The sequence below is a fragment of the Tympanuchus pallidicinctus genome, unplaced genomic scaffold (assembly GCF_026119805.1).
Source record: "Tympanuchus pallidicinctus isolate F22 unplaced genomic scaffold, pur_lepc_1.0 scaffold4, whole genome shotgun sequence".
Lineage (NCBI taxonomy): Eukaryota > Metazoa > Chordata > Aves > Galliformes > Phasianidae > Tympanuchus > Tympanuchus pallidicinctus.
Window position 1 is genome coordinate 31,162,619 of NW_026294758.1, and position 22,747 is coordinate 31,185,365.

The window sequence follows — 22,747 nt, forward strand, 5'->3', positions numbered from 1 at the left end:
GGGGTGCCCTACTGCCTTTCTGCATGTTCACTCTTTCGCTTGCCACTGATTCAGAAAACCTCCCAGCATTTGCCAGGTTGCCCAAATTTTTAATGCCACATGGTTGTTAATGCTTTAATCACAACTTTCTCCTGTTTCTGAGAGACTGTCAGTAAGAAGAAGGGTGTGCAGTCACCAGTGGGAAGAAACAAAAATAATGAGAAAAAACCCCACCAGCCACTGAAAAGTCAGTTGGCACTCCAGAAGCCAAAGAATCCATTGCTTTATTTGCAGCTACTAATTCCAAACAAACACTACATGAGGAAAATTTAATGCGTACTATTCTGATTTGACTGAACCGCTTGTAGAAAGAGAGCACACTCTACAGACTGCAGGATCATCCCAAACCTAATCACGTGCGTGCAAACAATCCTACATAAGCTGCAGATTTTGATGCTGCTTGAAGCTCCTGATTGGACTAGAAAGCAGCAAGACAAGATCACAGAATAATTTAGTCAGGAAGTAAAAAGCAAATATTCAGATTGTCTCCTGAAAACCAAAACTATGCATATTGTACATTTCTTGGGGAGGGAAATTATGGGAAAAATCTGCACATACCTTCTCTGAGCACCCAGGTGCGATTATTACTACTATAAGCAGTAGTTTTAAACTAGCTTAACAGCCCAATAGTTTTAATCTTCTCTACCAGAAAGACATCAAACTGCTGGATTCAAGCTTTAGTTCACTCTGTTTTGTTCATTTATTGTTGTTGTTGTTACTGTAATTTATTATTGTGGTTGTTATTTTGTTGGTTTAGTTAGTTTGTTTTAAGATTGATATAACAATAGTTCTCCATTCCAAGCAGCTCTTCATGTCCTTTGAATTCAGCCCCTAAAGGGCAGGCTGGTGTAGAATGAGCTCTTTGCTGAAGCTTGCTCCCTTTGCGTGAAAATTGCCAAAGTGAAAGCAGGCAGCCTGTCTGTCTGTCACAGGTCTCCCAGTTCAAAATCTTAGTTCTGAATGTTTGAGAGGTTCATCTCCTTGTCTTTAAGTTCTTGTGTTCTGTAGGATGTAAGTAGAGAAGGGCCCTGTAAACGCAGGTGGCTTATGCAAGAAACTCTACTTTTAACATGAAAATGTGCTTATTCCTTCCAGAAAACATTAATGCAGTGCAGGCACAGTTTTTCCTTTTTGTGAGGTTAGCAGAGGACAAGAAGCACCAAGTAGCTGTGGGTGCTTGTGTTACTGGTGTTAGTACTCCTGCCAGCAGAGCTGAGGAAGATGGCAGCCAGCTATGCTGGTTTTGCAGGGGAATTTAACAACAAGAGACTTGAAGAGTTATGTTTCTATCTCTAATTCTCCTCTCCATTCCTAAATTGTCTTTACAGCAACTAGATCATCCCTTCTCACTGCGCATTCTGGCACAGTCATATGACCAAATATCTGCACAGTAAACCCAGGTCAACTCACAAGTGATTCAATGAAATAAATATAAATACGCCAGTACGCATAAGCAGCCATTGACATATTATTCCCAATATAGCATCAGCATTCACTAGATTAAACCATAATCCTGATAGTACATCCTGTACAAATCTTTTCAGGATAGATAACTTCAACAGCATAAGCATGACCTCTCAAGAATGAAACAAAGAACACACAGCAGACAGAGATGTAATCAGAGATGTAATAAGAAAAGGATTATTAAACAGATATTCTGCATTTTGTTTATTTACAAAGCAACAGTAAACAGTAAGGAGAAAAACTCGTTCAGCCCTTCTGGATCTTTGTTTTTTTTCTTTCTTTTTCTGTCCTATTAATGCCTTTCCATTTATTTGTGGGCTTCCCACACAGCCTTTCTAAGCTATATTTATTGTTTATCCTTGTACAGACCTACATTACAAAACAATGTCTTTTTCCGGAAAGATTTTTCTCCACCAGAAGTTGCATTCTCATTTTGCAAGAGTAAATTCACTGATTTACTAAATTCTCCCTGCCACTGCAGGGAGGCTGAAGCAATTGGTGTTACTGAGGAAGAAATTTGGACGTCTTTATAAAAGCTGAAAATCTGTAATTAGTGTCCGTGAAAAATAGTCATTAAAATTCCAAGCAGAAAAATTACAGAAATGTTGATAGAACAATGGATCCATTAAAGTTAAATCCCAAACTCTCTCTTCTGGTCATATAGTTCACTTACTGTGGCCAATTTTGAACTCTGAGAAGAAAAATTAAATAAATTGTCTATTCATTAATGTGGATGGAGCTTCAACAGTGGGAATTCCAGGGCTAATTGAGTCATGAGTGAGTACTTTGGCTGCCAGCTAAGAGCCAGGCATTATCAAAATGCTACTCTTACTAAGCCAATTAAACATTTGAATTTGCTAGCATAGTGAAGTTAGGCTCTATGGGAATTACAGCTTCCGTCTGAAAAGTCTTTGCCCACACACTTGCTTTAAGTATTATCATGAAGGCTTAATTACCTGCCTTTTAACTTAGTGCTTTTTCCATTGCCTTCTGCCTAGCTCAGTGCAAAGCCAGTGGATGGAGCTCATCTTGTAAGCAGCAGTTCCATAGCACATTTGCTCTCTGTTTTTCAGCGTGGGTCTCCAAGCTGTGCTTGGTGACTGCAACTTTAACAAGATATTGACAAATATGCTTGTGAGTTTTTCTGTTCTCACAACAGAATCTCTTCTGATCCAGCTATTTCATAGTAACTACTAGTTTTCTGCCTGTGTGGTGAAAAGACTTCTGCTATCCTCTTTAAAGAGATAGGAATTTCAGTGTTTAGCCAATGGGTACTCCCTAATCTTCTGTAAAAAATTTTGAGCCATCAAGGATTTTAAAGCGCCCCCTGGCCACTTGTGACTGTGATGCTACAAGGTACTAAGGATCAAAATTTATTTAACTTGAAATTTGCCTGATTATTACTAAGGAGATTGATAGCAGTCACAGGGAAATAAACTCATCCTTTGGAGAAGCAACCAGCTGCTTGAAATGTATAGCACTTTCCACATCTCCCTCCAGTAAGGGCAGTAGGGTGTCTCGCTCCAATAGGAGGGAGAGGAGGTTCTTTTATTATCTATATACCCTGCATAAGATTAAGAAACAACGGTTCAAATGTTGGTCCGACCAGTTTATTACAAATCTTAATCAAGGAGATGGGGAAGGGAGGATGGACGCTATTATGAATTAGGGAAGGGAAGGAGGGCGATAGAAAAGATGGGAAAGAAGAAGCATGGAGTCTTTATAGGAAGCAAGAGGGAGATAGTCACCACCATGATCCAGCGTGGCTCGTAGTTCAGCCTTTGATCTTTGTTAGTGGTGGGTCATCGTTCATTGCTGTTCTGTTGGTGACTACTGCAACCGCAATGGTGACCATGGTGATGATGGCCCCTTTTCAATGCTTTCAAAGTGGTCGAGTCAGCTGTCTTTGGAGTAACAGCTCAAATCCAAAGTGGTCAAGTCAGCTCTCCTTGGAGTGGCAGCTTCTGGCTCTGGGATCTCAACAGAAACTCCTTTGTTCCCACCTTCCGGGCCTTGCTAGCAGATAATAGCAGGGATGCTCACCTGCATCCTGTTTTTCACAGGACCCGATGGTATCATTCCCCAGTTTTGCCATACCAAGCTGGAGCTATTTAGTCACAGGCCAGATCTTCCACCAGTAAACACTCCTGAGCACTCTCTTCTGGAGGCAAGCAGCTCTGGAGGAAGGGGCTCTCAAATGTTCCCAAAGTGATGTTGATTGTCACACGGTAGCACTCATCACTGGCCTCCTCAACAAATCAATCAGAGTCTTATCACAAGAAATATCTCAGGAAGTAAGCTTTGAGCCAAAGAACAAAGAAGGATTCTCACACAGGGCCCACAGAAATCAGACTTCTCTTGGCTATGCCTCACCTGGGACTGTGGAAACTGGCACACGATGGGGGCTCTGCAAATGGTCACCATTCCAAACACACAGGTTACAATAAGGCATTCTGACCAAGGCTGTCATCATGTCCTTGCACCCAGTGTTTCTTAGTGTTTCAGTGTTTGATAGACTTGTAGCTTAACACTGCATTCTCTAACTCCAGAGAGTCTGTCACTGCTCCTAAGTAAAAATCTTTTCTCCCCATTCCCTTCCCTGACCAAAGGTTTTAAGTGCTTACTTATATTTCAGAACAGTCTTACGTCTGTCATAGCAGCATGTAAATATAGGAAGAAAATGAAAAGGCATCCTTACGTGTAGCCTGGGAGTGAGACCTTGATGAGTATTCAGGGCTGGACTACTGGGGACCTTTCTCTGCCCTTCTCTTGCTGCTTTCCCTGTGATTTCAAATGCTGAAAAAGGCAATGAATAATGAATAGCTTGGAATAACAATTCCTATCTAGTCATGTTTATTGGAACATATGCCAACAGAGCACAAAATACATGGAAAGCTATGTCAGGATGAGAAACCCACCCTGGAGAATATGCAAAACACCTACTGCTGTATGTGGATGGCTTGGGATTTCAGTGAAGGAGTGTCTGCTTTTAGACTGTGACATAACATACTTTCCCCCAGTAACTGGGCATATACATCAGTTCATCCAACTTGTCAATTACAGAGCAATCCTGTGCTGGAAAGACACATGAAACCTGTTATCCTAGCTCTTGGGGCTTCTGATGGAGACAAAATCATAGAATTGTTTGAGCTGGAAGGGACCCTTAAAAGTCATCTAGCCCAACTGCTCTGCAATGAACAGGGATGTCTACAGCTCAATCAGGTACTCAGAGCTCCATCCAGCCTGGGCTTGAATGTCTCCAGAGATGGGGCATCTACCACCTCTTTGGGTAATCTATTCCAATGCATCACTACCCTTACTGTAAAAAACTTTTTGCTTATGTCCAAACTAAATCTCACCTCTTTTAGTTTGAAACCATTTCCCTTATCCTGCTAAAGAATCTGTCCTATTCCTTCTTATAGCCCTCTTTAGATACTGAAAGTCTGCTATTGGGTCTTCTTGAAGGCTTCTCTTCTCCAAGCTGAACAGCCCCAGTTCTCACAGTCTGTCCTTATAAGAGAGGTGTTTCACCCCTGGGATCATTTTTGTGGCCCTGCTCTGGATATGCTCCAACAGGTCCACATCTCTCCTGTACTAAGATTCCACATCTGCATGCAGTACTGCAGGTGAGCTCTCACCAGCACAGAGCAGTTAGGGGCACCTCCCTTGACCTGCTCTCCACACCATTTTTGATGCAGCCCAGGATGTAGTTGGCAGATTTTTGGCTCGTGTCCAGCTGCTGTCCATCAGTACCCTCAGGTCCTTTTCAAGGGGCTGTGCTCCATGCTTACATCACCCAGCTTGTACTGATAGTGTGAGTTGCCACAATTCAGGTGCAGACCTTGCACTTGGGTTTGCTGAATCTCATGAGGTTCTCTTGAGTCCATTGCTCAAGTCTGTCTGGATCTCTCTGGATGGCACCCCATCCCTAGGATATTCTGACTGTACCACACAGTTTGGTATCCACAAACTTGCTGAGGGTGCATTTGATTCCACTGTCAATGTCAGTGATGAAGATGTTAAAGATCATTGATCCCAGTACAGACTTTTGTGGAAACATCTGTGAAACAGTGGAACAAAGCTCCTCCCAGCATGGGGATGTGGTCTTTGGAATGTGCAGGTTTCTGCAGAAGAGCTTGAGGCCAAACAGGGCCAAAAACAATGTTGGAAACTATTACATGGCACTCTTCCAGTCGTTCTGGTCTTCAGGCACTGCTGAGTGGCTGCATTGCAGAAAAAAAATGTTTCCCAAGGGATGCACCGACAGCCACAGTCTGTAGCTGAAGGCCATGCTGCATGTACGATGCAAACAAGCTTGCATTACGTGGCCTTTCTTCCCTGCAGCAGCAGTATGAATTGGTAACAATGGGAAAGAAAGCCAGTATTGCACGGATCTGTGGGACTCGGTCACCAACAATGTGAGCCACAGAGTTTCCTCCCCACTGAGAGGAGTATCATGCATCTCTTCTTGTGGGGAAAAAAAAACATGGCAGAAGTGTGTTTAGAGGCCATGAGACTGTTCAGTCGCAGACTGCTACCCAGTACAAAGGCCAAAGCAGGCTGGGCTAATTGCTCCAGGGGAAGGACATGTTCTTTGCCAAAGCAGGACAAGGGACCAGGAAAACTGTCACCTCAAAGAGTAATCAGTGGAGAGAGACAGAAATGTGGCTCAGCCTTAGGTGAAATATACTTACGAGAAATAACATCTATTCATAGAAGCAGAGGCCCACAGCAATAAAATGAGAAAAGAAGGAGTGATAGAGTGTTCAACTATGAGCTCTTAAATACAAGGGCTGCTTCAAAAGTAATGCTTCCTTTTTTATTATGTTGGCTCGTAGAGGTTGAACCTCTGACATGGGAGTGCAGATGAAGCAAAGGTGTGACATTGAATTCCTTATGTGGAAAAAAAGACAACCATTGACATTTGCTGACACTTGCTGAATGTTTTGGAATCAGACAGTGGATGTGAGCACAGTGAGGCAGTGGGTGGTGCATTTCAGAAGTGGTGACAACAGTAGGGTCACCTCTGCTGGTGCAGATTGTTACGAGGGCAGCATGCAGGCTCTTGCTCATCACTGGTGGAAACAGAGCTAATGGTGGTGACTGTTAAAAAGGAGTGTTTTGAGGGAAATGTGCATTTTCCTCAAGCTGGCAGGTTTTGAGCATTTTCATTTATTCAATGCATTAAAGCTGTTTTAATTAATCATCTCAAGGTTTTGGGCAGATGGGTATTTTAGCAATTTAAAGGGCTGCCAGCTGCAGACACAGGCAGAGACTACAAGTTTTTGAAAGCCATCCCATTTCCTTTTGATTCTCTTGATCAAAATCCAGTGCAGAGAATAATACCTCTGCTAAAAACACTTTTGAACTCTCCTAGTCAATGGAAATCTTTCTTGACCAGATCCCTCCTACAAAATCAGGAGCATAAGCAGAATTTAAAAAAAAAGCTTCCTGTCTTAAGAATTACCTGTTCGATTTGGGATTTTTCTGCTCAATATCTTGCAATAAGTCAATGGCAGAGTCGATGCTCTCTGTGAGAGGGCAAGGATTAATGATCTCAGTTAGTCACCTTGTAATAAAGACCTTGTTACAGAGCTTACACATCACCTTATTATGCGTCAACTGAACCAGGAAGGCCTTTGGATTCTTTTGTCCATGTATTATGACCTAAATAATTGTATGGCTGAGGGCAATCATATTTTGTCTGGATGCTGCTCTGGCAAGGGAGAGTCTACTGACAGGCACTGGTGCAAAAGCAAAGCAAACCTACGCATACTGTAAGCTTTGAATTGACAGCAGTGAATGTAAAACCAAACTAAAACATTCACGTGTCCTAGCACATGTTCTAAAACAAACCTCTGAGGCTGAAGGAATAATCAAATTTCCAAAACAGAGGACTAACTGGGCTGCAGCTGAAGATAGAAAATATGACCCAGATAAAGAAAGGAGGGATTTAGAGGACAATGTACTTGCCAGTGACCACAGAACTAGTTTTTCAAGTATTTTTAAATACCAGGAGCAAACTGATTTACCTAAGCAGCCCAGGAGAATACCCAGAGGAGTGCTGGAAGGCATCTCTGGGGGCTTGTCATCTCCTGCCTCACCTGGGATCTTGTCAGGACTGCTTTCATTGCTTTGCTGTAGGGAGAGCTGAGTGCTGAGAGCCTGTCAAAAACAGAGGAAGGTCATCTCCAGGTCTGACAGTGCCAAGTGAGGCATGGACCATGTACAAAAAAAAAGCAAAGTGGTGGGTTAGTCAAGTTTTCTCCTGGGAGGAAAGGCACTTACATGACTTATCTTAAATTCCTTTGCACAAATCCCTGACACATCTGAGAGAGCTGTTTGCAGTGCTTCCCAAGTTGGAGAATTAGCTTTTATCTAGGCCAAACAGTACCTGACAGTGACCTCCTGAGACAACATACGGCATATGCATTCTCATCATTATCTGTAAGTATCTTTGTAGTAGAAAAATATGGTCCCTCCCTTGCTTAAGTCTTTCAGAAATGTACACAGTCCACAGCTCCTGATGACTCCAGAGCTCTGAAAATGCCAGGCAACTAGCCCAGAAAGCTCAAAGAACACCTCCTCCCTTAAGAACCCTTCACATTAAAGTATGGATTCATAGTTCCACAGCCTCACCTCCAGGCAGCCTCAGGATGTATTCTTTGCAAGGCCTGGCTCCTCAGAGTCCTTCTCTAGAAGTGTCTTTGCAAGAGAGCTACGTACAAAAGGGAATCTGAATTTCAACATACTCCTGTCCAATATAAAATGATGCCTTTATGCTCCTCTGGAACAGGCTCCTCCCTTCCTCCCTTCCTCCCTTCCTCCCTTCCTCCCTTCCTCCCTTCATTCCTTCCTTCCTTCCTTCCCTCCTTCCTTCCTTCCTTCCTTCCTGTCAGGTTGCATCTTTTACTGAATACACATGCAGCATTTTCTGGGATTTGCTTTCCATAAAGCTTTTGAAAACATAGAGGCCTGAAGGCAAGGATGAGAGTACATTCTGAATGGCTATGAAAATAGCCTGAAGTTACCATTTTCTCCCCCAAGGCTGAAAAAGACATAAATAGTCCAAAGCCCTGTTAGACTTTGTGCTCTTCCTGACTGTAATTATCAAAGAGCAAGAAAGGAAGACCATGTAGAACACAGTTACACTCCATTTTACGCACATTAGGGAAAGGAGCCTTCTACTTGCAACAGCCTGTCATTTGGGTCACTCTGTTTAGCTTTCTCTTAAAAGTACACAGGAAGACTTTTTAAGGAGGATGTATGCAGTACAGAGCCTAAAATCAAAGAATCATAGAATGGCTTGGATTGGAAGGGATCTTAAAGCTCATCCAGTTCCAACCCTCCCCCCCCACAGGCAGGGTTGCCACCCACTAGATCCACTCTCCAGTACCATCCCAGCACTTTGATGTGGTGGGGGACCCAGGTCTGTATTCATTATTCTAAATGGAGCCTCATGAAAGCAGAGCAGAGCAGAGGGAGACAACCCTCTATCTCTCCTTGCTGGCCACCTCCCTTTTCATGCAGCCCAAGATGCAGTTGGCCTTCCAGGCTGCAAGCATACACTGCTGGTCGGCTTTTCATCTATGAGGACCCCCCAGTCCTTCTTCACTGCTCACATGGAGTTCTTCTTCAAATCTGTACACATCAAGGGTTGCTCCAACCCCAGTTTAGAGATAAGGATGTCAAAAGCCCTGCAGAAGACCAGCTAGATGATATCACTTCTTTTGTCCATCAGTGCATTCATTCCATTGTAGGAGGCAACCATTTTGGTCAGGAACAACACGTTGCCTTGCTTAAGTTGGTCAGGCTGTCATGAATCATCTCATTGTCTTGCATGTGCCTTAACATATCTTCCAGCAGGATCTGCTCCATGACCTTCCCAGCCACAGGCATGAGGATCACCAGCCTGTAGTTCCTTGGGTCTTCCTTTCTCCCTTTCTTTAAAAATGGGAGTGATGATTCCCTTTTTCCAGACCCCAATTTGCCTGACAGTCATGATTTTTTGAATACAATGGAGAATGGCTCGACAGCTACATCAGCCTGTTCCTTCAGGAACCTGGGATGCATGTCATTGGACCACACAGACTTGTACACATTCATCTTTAACATGTGACCTTGAACCTGCTCTTCACTTTCAGTGGGAGAGCTCATCCAGCCCTTGCTTAGAGGTTCAGGGACATGAGAGGCATGCCAGAGAAAACTGAGGCAAGGAATTTCTTGAATACCTCTGCCTTTTCCATATCTGTCCTTGCCAGTTCTCCCTTCTCAGTTTTCAGGGGGGGCACATACTCCTTAGCCTTTTTCTTCTGTCTCATGTATCTATAAAATCCATTTTCTTGGTTTTTCCACATCCTTTTCCAGGTTCAGTTGCATCTGGACAGCATCCTTGGACTCTTCCCAGGCCACATGTCCCTGCTTCTACTGCCTGTACATTTTTATCTCTTAGCTTGAATCCACCGGCAGGTTTCCACTCAGCCATTCTAGCTTCCTTCCTCCCCTCATTGATTTCATGTGTTGGGGTTTGGAATTATAAAGCAATTATTGATTCATTAGCTGCACAAAATATAGCTACGTTTTAATAAGCAACTCAGACAATCACTATGCTCACCATGCACAGAATGGTGAGGTGGGCATCAGTCAAGAAGAAAGAGCTTCTGAGGATCCCTGGACACATCCTTTGTGTTCTTGAGTTGCTGTCATTTCCTGCATTTGTCAAAACAAATAGCTCTGCTGAATCAGTTTATTACCTCTATAACAGGATATAAAATCTAAGCTGATTTTTGTGTGATGTCTTTCAGCAGCAGAAGCAGTTTAGAGTGATCTCAAGAGGAGGCAAGGGGAGCAGCAGGGGAGGTGATGTGATGTACAGTTTTGCATAGATGACTATGGCAAAGGTCTGTGTCATGCCTGATGTTTCCTTTTCCTGGGACAGGCATTTAGCAGAAGACTCTGCCCACAGAGCCAACGCCACTGGCAGTCCTGTAGATCAATGGTTTCATCCTTTCTAGGATGGGATGTTTCTGCAGTTCCAAAAGGACAAGTAAGAGAGGAGAGGGAAACATGATACCACCAAGTTTATGCTAGGGATTCAGTAGTGCCAGTAACCCAGTATCTTCTGTGCTAGAGAGAAACAGAAAAGGCTTCTCCAAGTGCCTTTAATTCATGCATTAGCTTGCAAGCCTGCAGCCACACAACGGCTTAAGTGTGGGACACACAAGAGGTAAACTCAGAGCTCTCACTGAAGAAAACATATCCACAGAGGCAGCTCAGTGTGTGACAGTCTGCTTCCGAGTAGCTCTCATCTTTCCTGATGCTTCTTCACTAGTTTCTTTGCATCTCTGGAGCAGGAGTGGGAAAGAAAGACAGTACAAAAGTAGCTTGATGTTAGCAGACTGGTAATTTTTTCTAAAGTGATTAAGGTGGCTTTACTGCCTGTTTAACCAGTAAGTATTGCCAAAATAGTATAATTAAGGATCAGCATGATCCAGAAAGCTACTGAAGGACTGTGTTTACCTTGTGATTTTGGAGACCAGACATTTTTGGACCTGATAAAATGAAAACCATAGCCAATAGATTTTCTTTAGAAAATTTACTAGGCCACCACATCACCTTGCATCTTGGTGAAGTTCTCTGTCTGTCTTTTCTTACTGAACAGTGGTCACGAGTGTTAACTACTTCATCCCACTGGTGACTTCTGCAGTGAACCTTGAGGTTTGATCACTACAGCTCAGTCAAAGGATTTTCTGCACAGTTTCACAGCAGCTTTGCTAATGCTAGAACATCTCTCTTTCCATCAGAGATTTCCATATCTTCCTTGTAATGCAGCTAATTGCTCTGGTGTCTGCATGAGCTCTGTGTTTGATATTTCTTCTTGGCTTTGGAAGAGCAGGAGTAATAAAAACAAGCATAAAATGATCTCAAAATAAATTATAGAATCATAGAATCACCAAGGTTGGAAAAGACATCCAAGATCATCTAGTTCAAATATTCACCTACCACTAGTATTGTTTCCCTACTTAAACCCTCGGTACCACATCTAAATGCTTCTTGAACACCTCCAGAGACGGTGACTTAACCACCCCTGTGGGCAGGCAGCCCATTCCAGTGCCTGACCACTCTTCCACAGAAGAAATTTTTCCTAATATCCAAACTGAACCTGCCTGGGCACAATTTGAAGAAGAGTTGTGTCTCAGGAGCCCCAAGCATTCTTTACATTTAAAACATCCTTCTTAATGAGCTTAATCTCCTTTTATGACAAAGTTACTTGCTCAATTGACCAGGGAAAGCCAGATGATATAAACTCTCTGGATTTTGGCAAAGCTTTTGTTACTGCTATTACACTACCCCTCTAAGAAAATTGCTCAATGTAAAGGTAGACAAAAAGGAATGGGTGAATGATTGGTTGGCAGATTGGGCTCAAAGAATTGTAGTAAATGCAATTACATCAATCTGGCTACCAAGGGGTCTGCAGAACTCAATTTTAGGACAAGTTCTCTTTAGTCCAATGACTTGGATATGGGACTGTAAGGTATAGTAAGGAAGTTTAGAGATGACATTAACTCTCTTGAGGGTTGAGAGGCCTTGCAGAGAGATTTTGGCAAATTAGAGGGCTGGGCAATCACCAGCTATGTAAGTTTTAAGTAGAGCAAGTGTCAGATTCTGCACCTGGATTGCAGAAACCCTGGACTTATGTGCAGACTTGTAAATGAGAGTTTAGAGAGCAGTGCCCCAGAAAGGGATCATAGTGTTCTGTCTGACAGTGAGTTGAACATGAGGCAGCAGTGCTCCTTGGAGCCCAAAGGGCAACAGTACCCTGGGTTGCAGCAGGCCCAGTGTGGCCACTGGGAGAGGGGAGCACTGTGCGGCCTCACCTACAGCACTGCGTGCAGGATGGGTACTGCAGTACAAGAACATAAAGCTATTAAAGAGCATCCAAAGAAAGGCTGTGAAGATGGTGAACAGTCTGGAGAAGAAGATGCATGAGGAGCCGCTGATGTCCCTTGGTGTGCTCAACGCAGAGCAGAGGAGCTGAGGGGAGCCTCATGGCAGCTGCAGCTCCTCACAGGGAGCGGAGGGCAGCACTGAGCTCTGCTCTGTGTGACAGCGACAGGGCCCGAGGAAACGGCATGGAGCTGCGTCAGGGGAGGGCAGCTGGGGGTCAGGGAAAGGGGCTGCAGCACAGGGAGGTGGGCATGGAACAGACTGCCCAAATAGGCACAGCCCCAAGCTCAGGGAGTTGAAGGAGTGCTTGGATGCCACTCTCAGTTTTAGATTTTGGGTGGTTCTGTGTGGAGTCAGGAGCTGGACTCTGTGATTCTTGCGGTTTCCTTCCAACTCAGCATACTCTATGATCCCTAACAGTAGAAAGGGGAGGCAAGTTAACGCACTGTAGGTTGTGACAGCCTGGGAGAGCACACATTGAAAGTATTGGAATCACCTGGGTCAGGCCATAGCTGTTCCTTCCAACGCATGCCCAAGAGAGCTGATTTGAAGCAGAGGGGGAAAATCCTACTTTCTGGTATACCTTTTGGCCAGGAATATGGTTTCCTTGGAAAATGGCTGCCTCAGTCAGACTTACTACAGCTTCACACCCTAGCTTCAGGATCCAGCTGAGCCCAAGCTGGAAATAACTGGGTATACGGTGGGCCAACAATACTGAGTACCTCATTCTCAGCTCTTTGCAAGTACATACCTGTGGTGGTATCTGGAGCTGTGCAAAGTACAGGTGTGGATCTGAGTAAGGAACTGCTTCTCCATATCTGCTATGGTGATGACACCACAGGATCCTGTACCTGCAGGCTGGCTGCAGCAAAGTGGGCAAACTGTAGCCCCCTAACGAGGCTTCTTCATTTCTGTCATGAGTCAGAGCTGGTTCCCTGTAGCATCTACACGCTGGTGTCTGAACATACAGATCCACTGCTCTGCACAGGTATCTCTTGAGCTCCCTTTCAGATGTCTGTGTCTTGCTGTCATGTGTTAGCATTTCCACAAGCCCAGTCCTTCCAATTCAGCCTGAGCTAAGCAGTAGACTGCCAAGACTCCAAAGAAAGAGCACTTCTCCTGTTTTGCAGAGGCAGTAAATATGATACAAACTCACTCAAATTACCACCTGTTGAATCGTACTAGAAATATCTTGTTTTGCCCAGTTAGACAAAAGAAAAATTTTATGTATTTAGTAAGCAATCCAATGGTCTCCAGCAAAATAACAGTCATTGCCTGTTTTCTTCTGATGTTGATCAGTTATGAAAATTTCAGGAGGTCTGTAGTTTCAAAAGGTAGAAAAGAGCCATTATTGTCTCGGTTATGTAATGCAGTTAAATAATGTTGCACTGAGCTCGCAATCTACTCCAAAAACTTTGTGTTTATTTAACCCAAGAAGTGGGTTTTCAAAGGAAGTCTTCCACCTGTAATCCATGAGTCTAATTTCTTGTTCTCTTTCTTTTCCTTGTCAAAGGATGAGAAGAATCAGGTGTTGATTACAAATGCTTGGCTGCAGATGGTGAGTAACCTGTAAGAATAAAGATTAAAAAACCCTTCCTAATAGCGAATTACCGAATGTGATTTCTTAGCTGGAAAGCAAGCTTGCTGCCTTTTAACTTGTCTCTGACATTTTTCTAGTGCTCCTTTTAGCAGTGAAAACAACAGGAGACTTCATTCACCCTCTGAGCAGACCTTAGGAAGTAATACTAACTACACTGTTAGGCCGATGGGCATAGGGATCTTGTAACAGACAGCTCAAAGCAAGGCTCCCATTATAGCTGGCGACTCTTCAAGAGGTTCAGGGCCCCTCCAACAGTAGAGCTGGGCTCTTGTAGTGAAGGAGCCAGGCACCTCATTAGACCTGGCTGTCCTGCTCTCATAACTTCTGAGGTGTCTATAATTGGGAGCTGGAGTATCCCTTGAAAATGCAGGACACTCTATCATGCACCCCAAATGCAGAGAACTGCATTCAGCTGTGCAGTGGTTTGCCATCAACAGTGCCCAAGCTCCTTGGTGGGACAGCTTCCTTGGAACACTGCCTTCCCTTCTACTTTAAAAATCTCATGCATAAACACATCTCCTCCCTCTCCTGCAACTTGCTCCTACTGAAGAGTGACCAGAACTGGTCATGCAGGATAAGCAAAGCTGATCTTCACTTAGGGCTTTGGTGGAGGGAACTTCCTACCACCTTTGCTGCTGGCTGTGTGGTGAGAGATATGATCTATTTTTATGGAGCATAAACTGATCTCCTTAATGGCTTGTGCTCAGCAAAGATGCAGCTCTGCAGGGAAAAACCTGTGGGAGACTTGAATGATTGAGCTAATTCTGCTTTGACTTGAGCAGTTAAATACTATGTCAAGTTAATGGGTGCAACTGAATAGGTTGTTTATTTCACTGATGTCTGTTGGGATTTGAAGCAGGAATGAATTTTTTCTATTGCAAAAACTAAACCAAACCAACATAGGGTATTATGGTATCATCACAGCAGAGCCTGCATGTATCTTGTTCTTAGCAGAGAGTGTCTTCAACTATAGCACCAGTAACACTCTTGGAATCCTATCATAGCATTTTTCTGTAAGTCACTTTCAGCACAAAAGTTGTTCCTGAGCCTTTCTTAAATTATTTGAGATGTCTGGCTTCATGTCTCAGAGTGGAGTGGCAAGGCACTACATTAAATACAGCAGCTAACAACACTGAGTCATCAACCTGCAAATTCCTCTCTCGGTATGCCAACCGTTCTTAATAATTAAAGCCTAGCATTAAACAATTATCATACTACTGCTATCACTACTGATAATATCCATTCTGCTCCCATAATATTCCAAATTGCTTAAAAGATCTCTACCATCTTGTATAATCTGATGTATGTATTTTCCAACAGTACTGGGTTGATATTTACTTGTCTTGGGATCAGTACGAATACCCGGGTGTGCAGAACTTGCGATTTCCAGCCGACCAGATTTGGGTACCTGACATTCTTCTCTATAACAGGTAAGCAATATGCACAATTGGCAGTTGGAGCCTAGAACTAGAGCACTAGATGCTGGTAAACAACCACGCTGCTCTGATATTCTAAGGTTTTGTCCGCTACTCTTGGAAAAAATATAAAAGCAAACAAATGCAAGTTAATAGATTTTCTAGTAGTCACTCTAAGTCATGCTTTCTGTAGTTTTATAGATGTCTTCTTTCTCTTTTCCCAGTGAATGTGAAAACAACCATATTCTCCTTATAATTACCATACCTCTGCTGGAAAATTGCTTGTGCCATAGTCTTCCTGCTTGAAATAAATAATCTGTTTCTTTGTGTATTCTCCATTACCCCACCTTTTCATCATTCCTTAGCTCCCAAAAACCTCTAGAACCCATTTTTTTCTTCTCCATTATGGAGTCCAGCACTCTAGTTAGCACTTTCGCACTGTTGAATTGAGTGGAAGTTCTGTATACAGACTATTTTTTATTGCTTTCTGGGAGGAAGGGGTTCTACTTTTGCTCAAATGTCTTATTTTTGGGCTTATTTTGTCCTTTGTCCTTGCAAGATTTTCACTGACCTGTCCTTCTCAGTCAGTTTTAAACATAATCTAGCTGTCTGGGTTGGGTTTCCTTCTGGTTTCTGCTGTTTTCCCTTCCAAGCACCCACTATAAGATACCTGAAGGAGGTTTGAAGTGCCCTGAAAATTGTTCAGGTGCTATTCTTTACTGCAACTTTACTGCTTACAGTTTCTTTATTAATTTTCAGTCTCCAAAAATGATGCATATTATCTGGTCTATATTATTTCAGTTTGTTTATAAGAATATGTCACAGGAAGGGTTTTCTGATATGTCTTCTACTTCCTCTTATTGAATTATTCAGTAAGAAAATTAGAATGATTTAATGCAGTTGGCCCTTGACAAATCCGTGTCAGCTGTTTTTACTTCATTATCTTTGAAGCTAGGATGATGTATCTATAATTTCACCTTTTTACAAAAAAAGAAAAAACAAATCAGAATTCTCTTTGAACTTGTCTAATTCACTGAGCCCTGTCCTGTAGTCCCCAAACTCCCACAAATAATTGTTAATGCTTCAGAGAGTATTTTGGTCACCTTCAGTACTCAGGAGTAAATTTCATCAGTGCTGCCAACTGGAGCCTGTCTTTTTCTACACTTCTTTAATGCTTTCCTTTCTTCTCCTGCCTTGGACTCTGACCACTGTGTGAGAGTTAGTTGTGGTGAGCCACAGTTCCTGAAGAGTGAAGCACAGAAGGTACAGGATATTGCAGCTCCCTGTACCCTGTTGTTTCCTTTCCTTTCACAGCAAGCAGCGAGTCTTCCTCACCTTTTGTCTTTCCCTTGTTTTCTTTTTTCTATTAAGACAGCCTTTCTTGTGGCCTTTTGTGTTACAGCCGTAGTCTTTTCACTTTTATTGCCATTGATTTCTGTTGATATTTATGTTCTTCCTGAGTCAGTCATTCCTGCTCCCATGTTTCCAGTGTTCAGTCCTTGATTTTCAAGCCCTGATGTAGAGGATCCTGATGCAGAGGACATTGTTCTTCACCCTTTGACATGAGAGCAGGTTGCGGGTGTGTGGTGGTCTTCTCCAGCTTTTTTTTACCCTCCTTATATCAGAAGCACCCATGACAGAAAATTACTTTCAGCTTTCTGGCACTGTATCCACCTTCCTCATACATGAACAAGGAAGAAGCCAAAGGATGAATGGAGATTGGAATTTTCCATGATTGGTGGCAAGACAGGGTGTGTGAGATGGGAGAGCGATGCAACATGGACCTGCACATAGTCGTGATAGGCAAGAAACCAACATGGGAATCCTTCTGTATTTAAACTGGAACACTCCCCCATGCCTGTTTCATGCCCCGACATGATCTCAGTTTGGGCGATTTTATCTTCAAAAGGTACAACCTGAGCACTTACAGCAAACACAAACAGTATTCTTGCTCAGGTTATTATTTCCTTCTTTTTCTCAGAACCACTGGAACCCTAAATGAATTCTTGTTTCTCTGCAGCACCTCCCTCCATTGCCTGAAGCAAACTTTTGGCCCCTAAGCATCCTAAGAGACAGAATGATTATTACCTCAGGGCACCATTGCTCTTACAACAGATATTTAGGTAAAAAATTGAGTTACGCTGTGAGCTGCCTGATTTTGACAGCAGCCCTAGATAAGCCTCATCCTGCCAACTATTCAGACTTTGAAACTTCCTTAAAACTTCAAAAACTGTAACACTTCTGCTCCTTTTCTGCTCCTTTCCATTCAGCCTTTGCCCCAAGACATCTAACAGCCCCGCATCTTGCTTCTCTGAGGACATTACAGCAAGCCGTTGGCACTTCTGGGTTGCAGGCCAGTAGTGTCTATTAGAAAAAAAGGTACTGGGCTCTTCACCCGGGCATAAGCCAGACCTTGATTCAGACATCACAAAAGAGGTTTTTTTGTTTTTTTTTTTTTCTGTTGAAAGTTGCTACATCTTAAACATCAGCTTGCTTTTTCTTTCCTTTGTTTTGTTTGTGCTGTGCTCTAGTGCGGATGAAAGATTCGATGCAACATTTCACACAAATGTGCTGGTGAATTACTCTGGATCCTGCCAATATATTCCTCCAGGTAGGATGCAGACTGTGTTTGTTTGCTCAATGTATATCTTTGAATAACTGTAAGCAGTTTTCATTCGTAGATGAAATCAAATATTTAGAAGCAGTCCACAGCAATTTTGTAGGATATATAACTTTATTGTGAGACAGATCCACTAAGTAATATAGCGCCATGATCGGTAGCATATTTCCACTTCATGAATCTGCTGAGTAGTTTGATCACTCAGAGGTCCACCTGAGTTATCTAGGCAAGGTATTGGGTACCTCACATCGTGTTTTCACAAAATTTCTTATGCAAACCAATTAGTTCTTTCTTGAGACTGAAGGGAAGTATGACAACAGGAGGTAACCAGGAGCAGCAGTCTCTCTGCAGTGCACTTTATGAGCCTGAACCTCCATCTCCATGAGTTCATCAAGAAAAGATGAACTGAGACCAGCCCTGTTGAGCCAGACCCAAACCACATTCTGCTTTCCATCTGTACTGCTGATTCAGTGTCCATAGGGCCATCTATACTGCTGATTCAGTGTCCAAGCAGCCAGGACCTACAGCAAACACACAAGCTATCCCCTTCATCACAGCCTCTGATGGAAAAGAAATGTCCAGTCTTTGTGCCATACGCTGGAATATTAATGCCAAGCACAACCATAGGAGCCACCATGATAAAAGTGGGTATTCCCTGATAGTTGATCTTCTGTTGATCCCTACCTTTGAGACCTTTTAAGGCATTTTTGTTTTTTTCATGGACAGACCCATGGGAATGTTTGCTCTCCAGAGAGCAACAGTTGATAGGAGTAAAATCAACCATGAACTAGAACAGAGCCTTCCCTGTCCCTACTGGTTCAGTACAGGTAGGCAATGGAGAATGTGCATTTATAGGCAGATCTGGTGCTCTGCTAGTTTGTTTTCATGTAAGAGGGCAGAAGACATACCACACATGCAGAGTACGTCTGCAGTGAGCTAAGAACTCTGTGATGAAGAATTGGAAGTAGAAAAGAGAGAATAAGAAGTAAAGGAAATGTCTCATGCAAAGCATAAAAATCAAATTTCTTACAGAAGTTTAACTGCTGCTAAACTGCTTTGCCCAATCCATTTTAGAAGGCAAATGTTGATAATCAACCTACTTAATGCAACAAGTATTACAGAAGCAGCCAGATTAATCAGGACATTGGAAAACACAGAAGAGGCAAAAAGATGGTGTTTCCAAGGCTTCATTAAAGTTTTATTTCCCATGACTCTGTGAGCAGGCTGTGCTCACTGATGCTCTCCATTAGAGAAACAAGCTCTGCTATACATGGCTCAATGGAGGAGCAGAGAGAGAGGACAAGGAGGGGACAGCTGTCTGTTGTGAAGGAAGGTAGCAGAGCCAAGATTGAGGAGAATCTGGGAGAAAACACCCAATGTAACCAACCCGAAAATGGCCGTGACAGTGGGAGGCAGATCTACCAGAAGGTAACACAGCAAATGGATGGAATCCAGCTGGGTGTCAGTTTTTGTGCAGAGAAATGCACACACCACACCATTAAGCCACAATGTCCCCAGCTTTTACAGCAACAGAAAGAAACTAGCACATGATCTCAGTTTGGGGGATTTTATATTCAAAAGGCACAACCCGAGCACTTACAGCAAACACAAATTTGTTAGGTGTTTAAGAGCTAAGATTCACATTAGCTGGTATTTTAGGGAGCACACAGAAACAATTACTGCAAGCAGGTCATCTTAGCGTAGCATTGGAGGTAACTTTCCATCGAATCAGAAACTGCTTCTCCATCACAGCGTACCTTTGTGCTGGTCTGCTCAGGGAAGCTGGAGAGCTAAAGTGAAAACTGCGTAGCCTCAGGCCTGCAGAGGTGAAGGTTTGTAGGGATGACCTCTGCTTTGCCACCAGCTTCTTGTGATATGGGCTGTGTAGATAGATCATCTTCCCCCTGCTCTAGGCTCTCTTTTCTCCTGGACAGCTGGGAAAATGTTGCAACTGCAGCTTGGGGCGCCCAAGGTCTGGAGCATTCCCTAGTTTAATCTCTTGTTTCAGCTGAATACAAATAAAGAAATAAACCAAAATTAAACAGTAGCTTTACAGTATGCAACAGCATGCAACAAATCCTAACACCTTCCATTACCTAATATTCAATGAAGAAAGTGGATTAGAAACATGCAGAGTAAAATCTGGATCTGGATGTGATCCTTGGTCCAGCCAGACCAAGAGACAGGGAGAGCAGCTCTCACATAGCCACTGTGTTCTGGACAATCTACCTGAAGGATGCAGTGAAGAAGGGAGGATCTTCACCAATGTCCCAGGAAGGCACTTATGCTAGCATCTTTCATTGCTGCTTGCTGTTTGGTTACACCATGACTATGTCATGCAAGCTTTTGGAGAAGAAAGTTGCTCACAGTCAGTCAAGTTAAGGGTGGAGGTGAATCCTGCACACATTTGATTCTGGTTGATTTTTATCCACAGGCATTTTGAAGAGCACATGTTACATTGATGTCCGCTGGTTCCCTTTTGATGTGCAGAAGTGTGATTTGAAGTTTGGCTCTTGGACTCACAGTGGTTGGCTGATTGACCTGCAGATGCTTGAGGCTGATATTTCCAACTACATCTCAAATGGAGAGTGGGATTTAGTGGGTAAATTGACTTGCCTAAATTTTTTTCAATATTCTAATTTTCAAAGGCAGAGCCCAAATGTGTAGAAATTACTAAATATTCAAGTCTGTATTTGAAATATAGATATGAAAAGTTTTCATGTATAACCTTTTACATGAAAAAAAGAAGAAAAAAATTGCAGATCAGAAACAACTTTGCATGTGCATTCTTTGAAATGTGTCTGAAAACACTGTGTTCTGAAGCAACTGCCTAAATCTAAGTGCACAAATGAAATCTAGTGGTGCTGATGCATCTGAGCAGTTTGTCAGAACTGTACTTAGATGTGTCTTATGTAGACACACTGAACGCTACTGTCACATCTACTCAAACACATCATTCAAGAATTGATTGGTGTAAAAAATGGTATTTCAGCAAAACTGGAATTAGCTTTTACAGAGATTATCCTGTTCACTCTGAAAACCATCAAAACCTCTAACAGTTTGTAACATCTGGAAATAACTGCAGCTTAGTGTATCTCCTTTTCTGTGTTTCAGGATCGTATTTTTAAATGAGGAACTTCTGTCCAGAATTAGTTATTCATAGCTAGCTTCTAGTGAATTATTTTGAACTCATTTAAGTAGGTGTAAATCAGAAGTCAAGTTATGGAAATGGGCAGAGTTTAGACCACATTAATGGTAACTTTATAGCCTTTTTTTTTTTTTTTTTTCTAGTCCGGGTATTTGATCAAGGAAATAACTAACCCAGAACAGCTGAATATGCCATTCAGGGCATCTGAGAATAAAATAAGAAACATAATCAGTATTCAGGAGTGCTGGAGGACTTCATAGGAAAATCCATCTAAAGTCACTTCATTCCAGAGCATTTCTAACTTTCCAGTGCTTTGATACAGTGGTCATTTCTGTTCAATAAATTTGCATGTCTGGTGAAGTGACTGGCCTCAGTTTTACTTGCCTTTGGACAGAACTGTTCCTTAATCAGCTCATTTGGTGAAAGTGTTCGGTAATACCCTGGTCAAACCTTTATGGAGACTTGTTTTTCTCCTGTCAACATTTACATATCACTGTACCTTCTGTACCTTGTGTACAGTAACACAGAAAAAGAGTGGTGGCATGAAACATGCGAGGTGCTAAGCTCTTCCATCTGGCCATGACGTGTCCTGTCGCAGTCCCTACCATACAGCCTCTTGGGCACTCTACTGCAACTACGTCATCATTGCCAACCCTACAGAACAGCCATGTTGTATAACAATCTATCCAAACCCTCAGACATGACAGAATATAAGCTTGATTTAGCAGCTTTCGAAAACTATCTAATGCATGGGCTAGTGTGCATGACATCAAAAGCTAGCAATCATTCCCTAGCTTGCAGGAAGCCAGAAGTCATGGTTAGCTGTGCTAGCTTCTGGTCTCTGTTTGCAGATCTTCCTGTTTTGAGGCTGGGTTGCTGAGACTGATTTTGAACTGGATCAGATGAGCTTCTTTGACTGATCCAGGTTCTAATGATCCAGAAAGTATGAATGCAAGTACTAGAAAACACAGAAGTTGGATTAGGAACAGCAGGCAACTTGCACCGTCAATTCAGATGTTCCTGAAGACAGAGATCTTTAAAGTCAGCCTTGGCTGATTTAATCCTGTAATGATGTATTTCAGCTTTCAAACAACACTGAGCTGAGACATGTTGTCCCTGGTCTCATTAAATCTATCCAGCCATATGTGCATTAGTGGCTACAAGTGTTAGAAAATGACTTTTGCCTTGTAGCTGATTTAGGTATTTCTTCTCTCTTTTCTCACTTGCCACAGGACACTTCAATGCATCTTCTATTCCATGCCTGGATGCATGGAACAATAAGAGACCACATGGAGAGGTGGGGAAATACTTTCTCCTTGCTGACAGCTTTAAGAGCCAGACAAGTTCCCTGCTGCTGTCTGAGGCTTGGATGTCTGGAGATAGATCCAGCTGGCCTTTACCACACACTAGCTCCTGTTTCTAGCCAGCACAGGAGCTTTCTTGTTTCCTTTTCCTCATCCCAACACTTGCCTAAAGCCTGATGGAGAAAATAGAAGCAACAGGTGGTAGCAGGG

The 22,747-nt window shown here is 42.8% G+C and overlaps 1 protein-coding gene across 1 annotated transcript in view; it reads left to right on the top strand.

Annotated features, from left to right (window-relative positions):
- LOC128089596 (neuronal acetylcholine receptor subunit alpha-7-like) overlaps positions 1–22,747 on the top strand; it is a 62,660-nt gene that overhangs the window by 19,853 nt on the left and 20,060 nt on the right. Inside the window, exons 3-6 of the mRNA XM_052701201.1 lie at positions 13,964–14,008; positions 15,371–15,480; positions 17,997–18,076; positions 20,520–20,687. Coding sequence (XP_052557161.1) covers positions 13,964–14,008; positions 15,371–15,480; positions 17,997–18,076; positions 20,520–20,687 — 403 coding nt within the window. The remainder of the gene's footprint in view (positions 1–13,963; positions 14,009–15,370; positions 15,481–17,996; positions 18,077–20,519; positions 20,688–22,747) is intronic.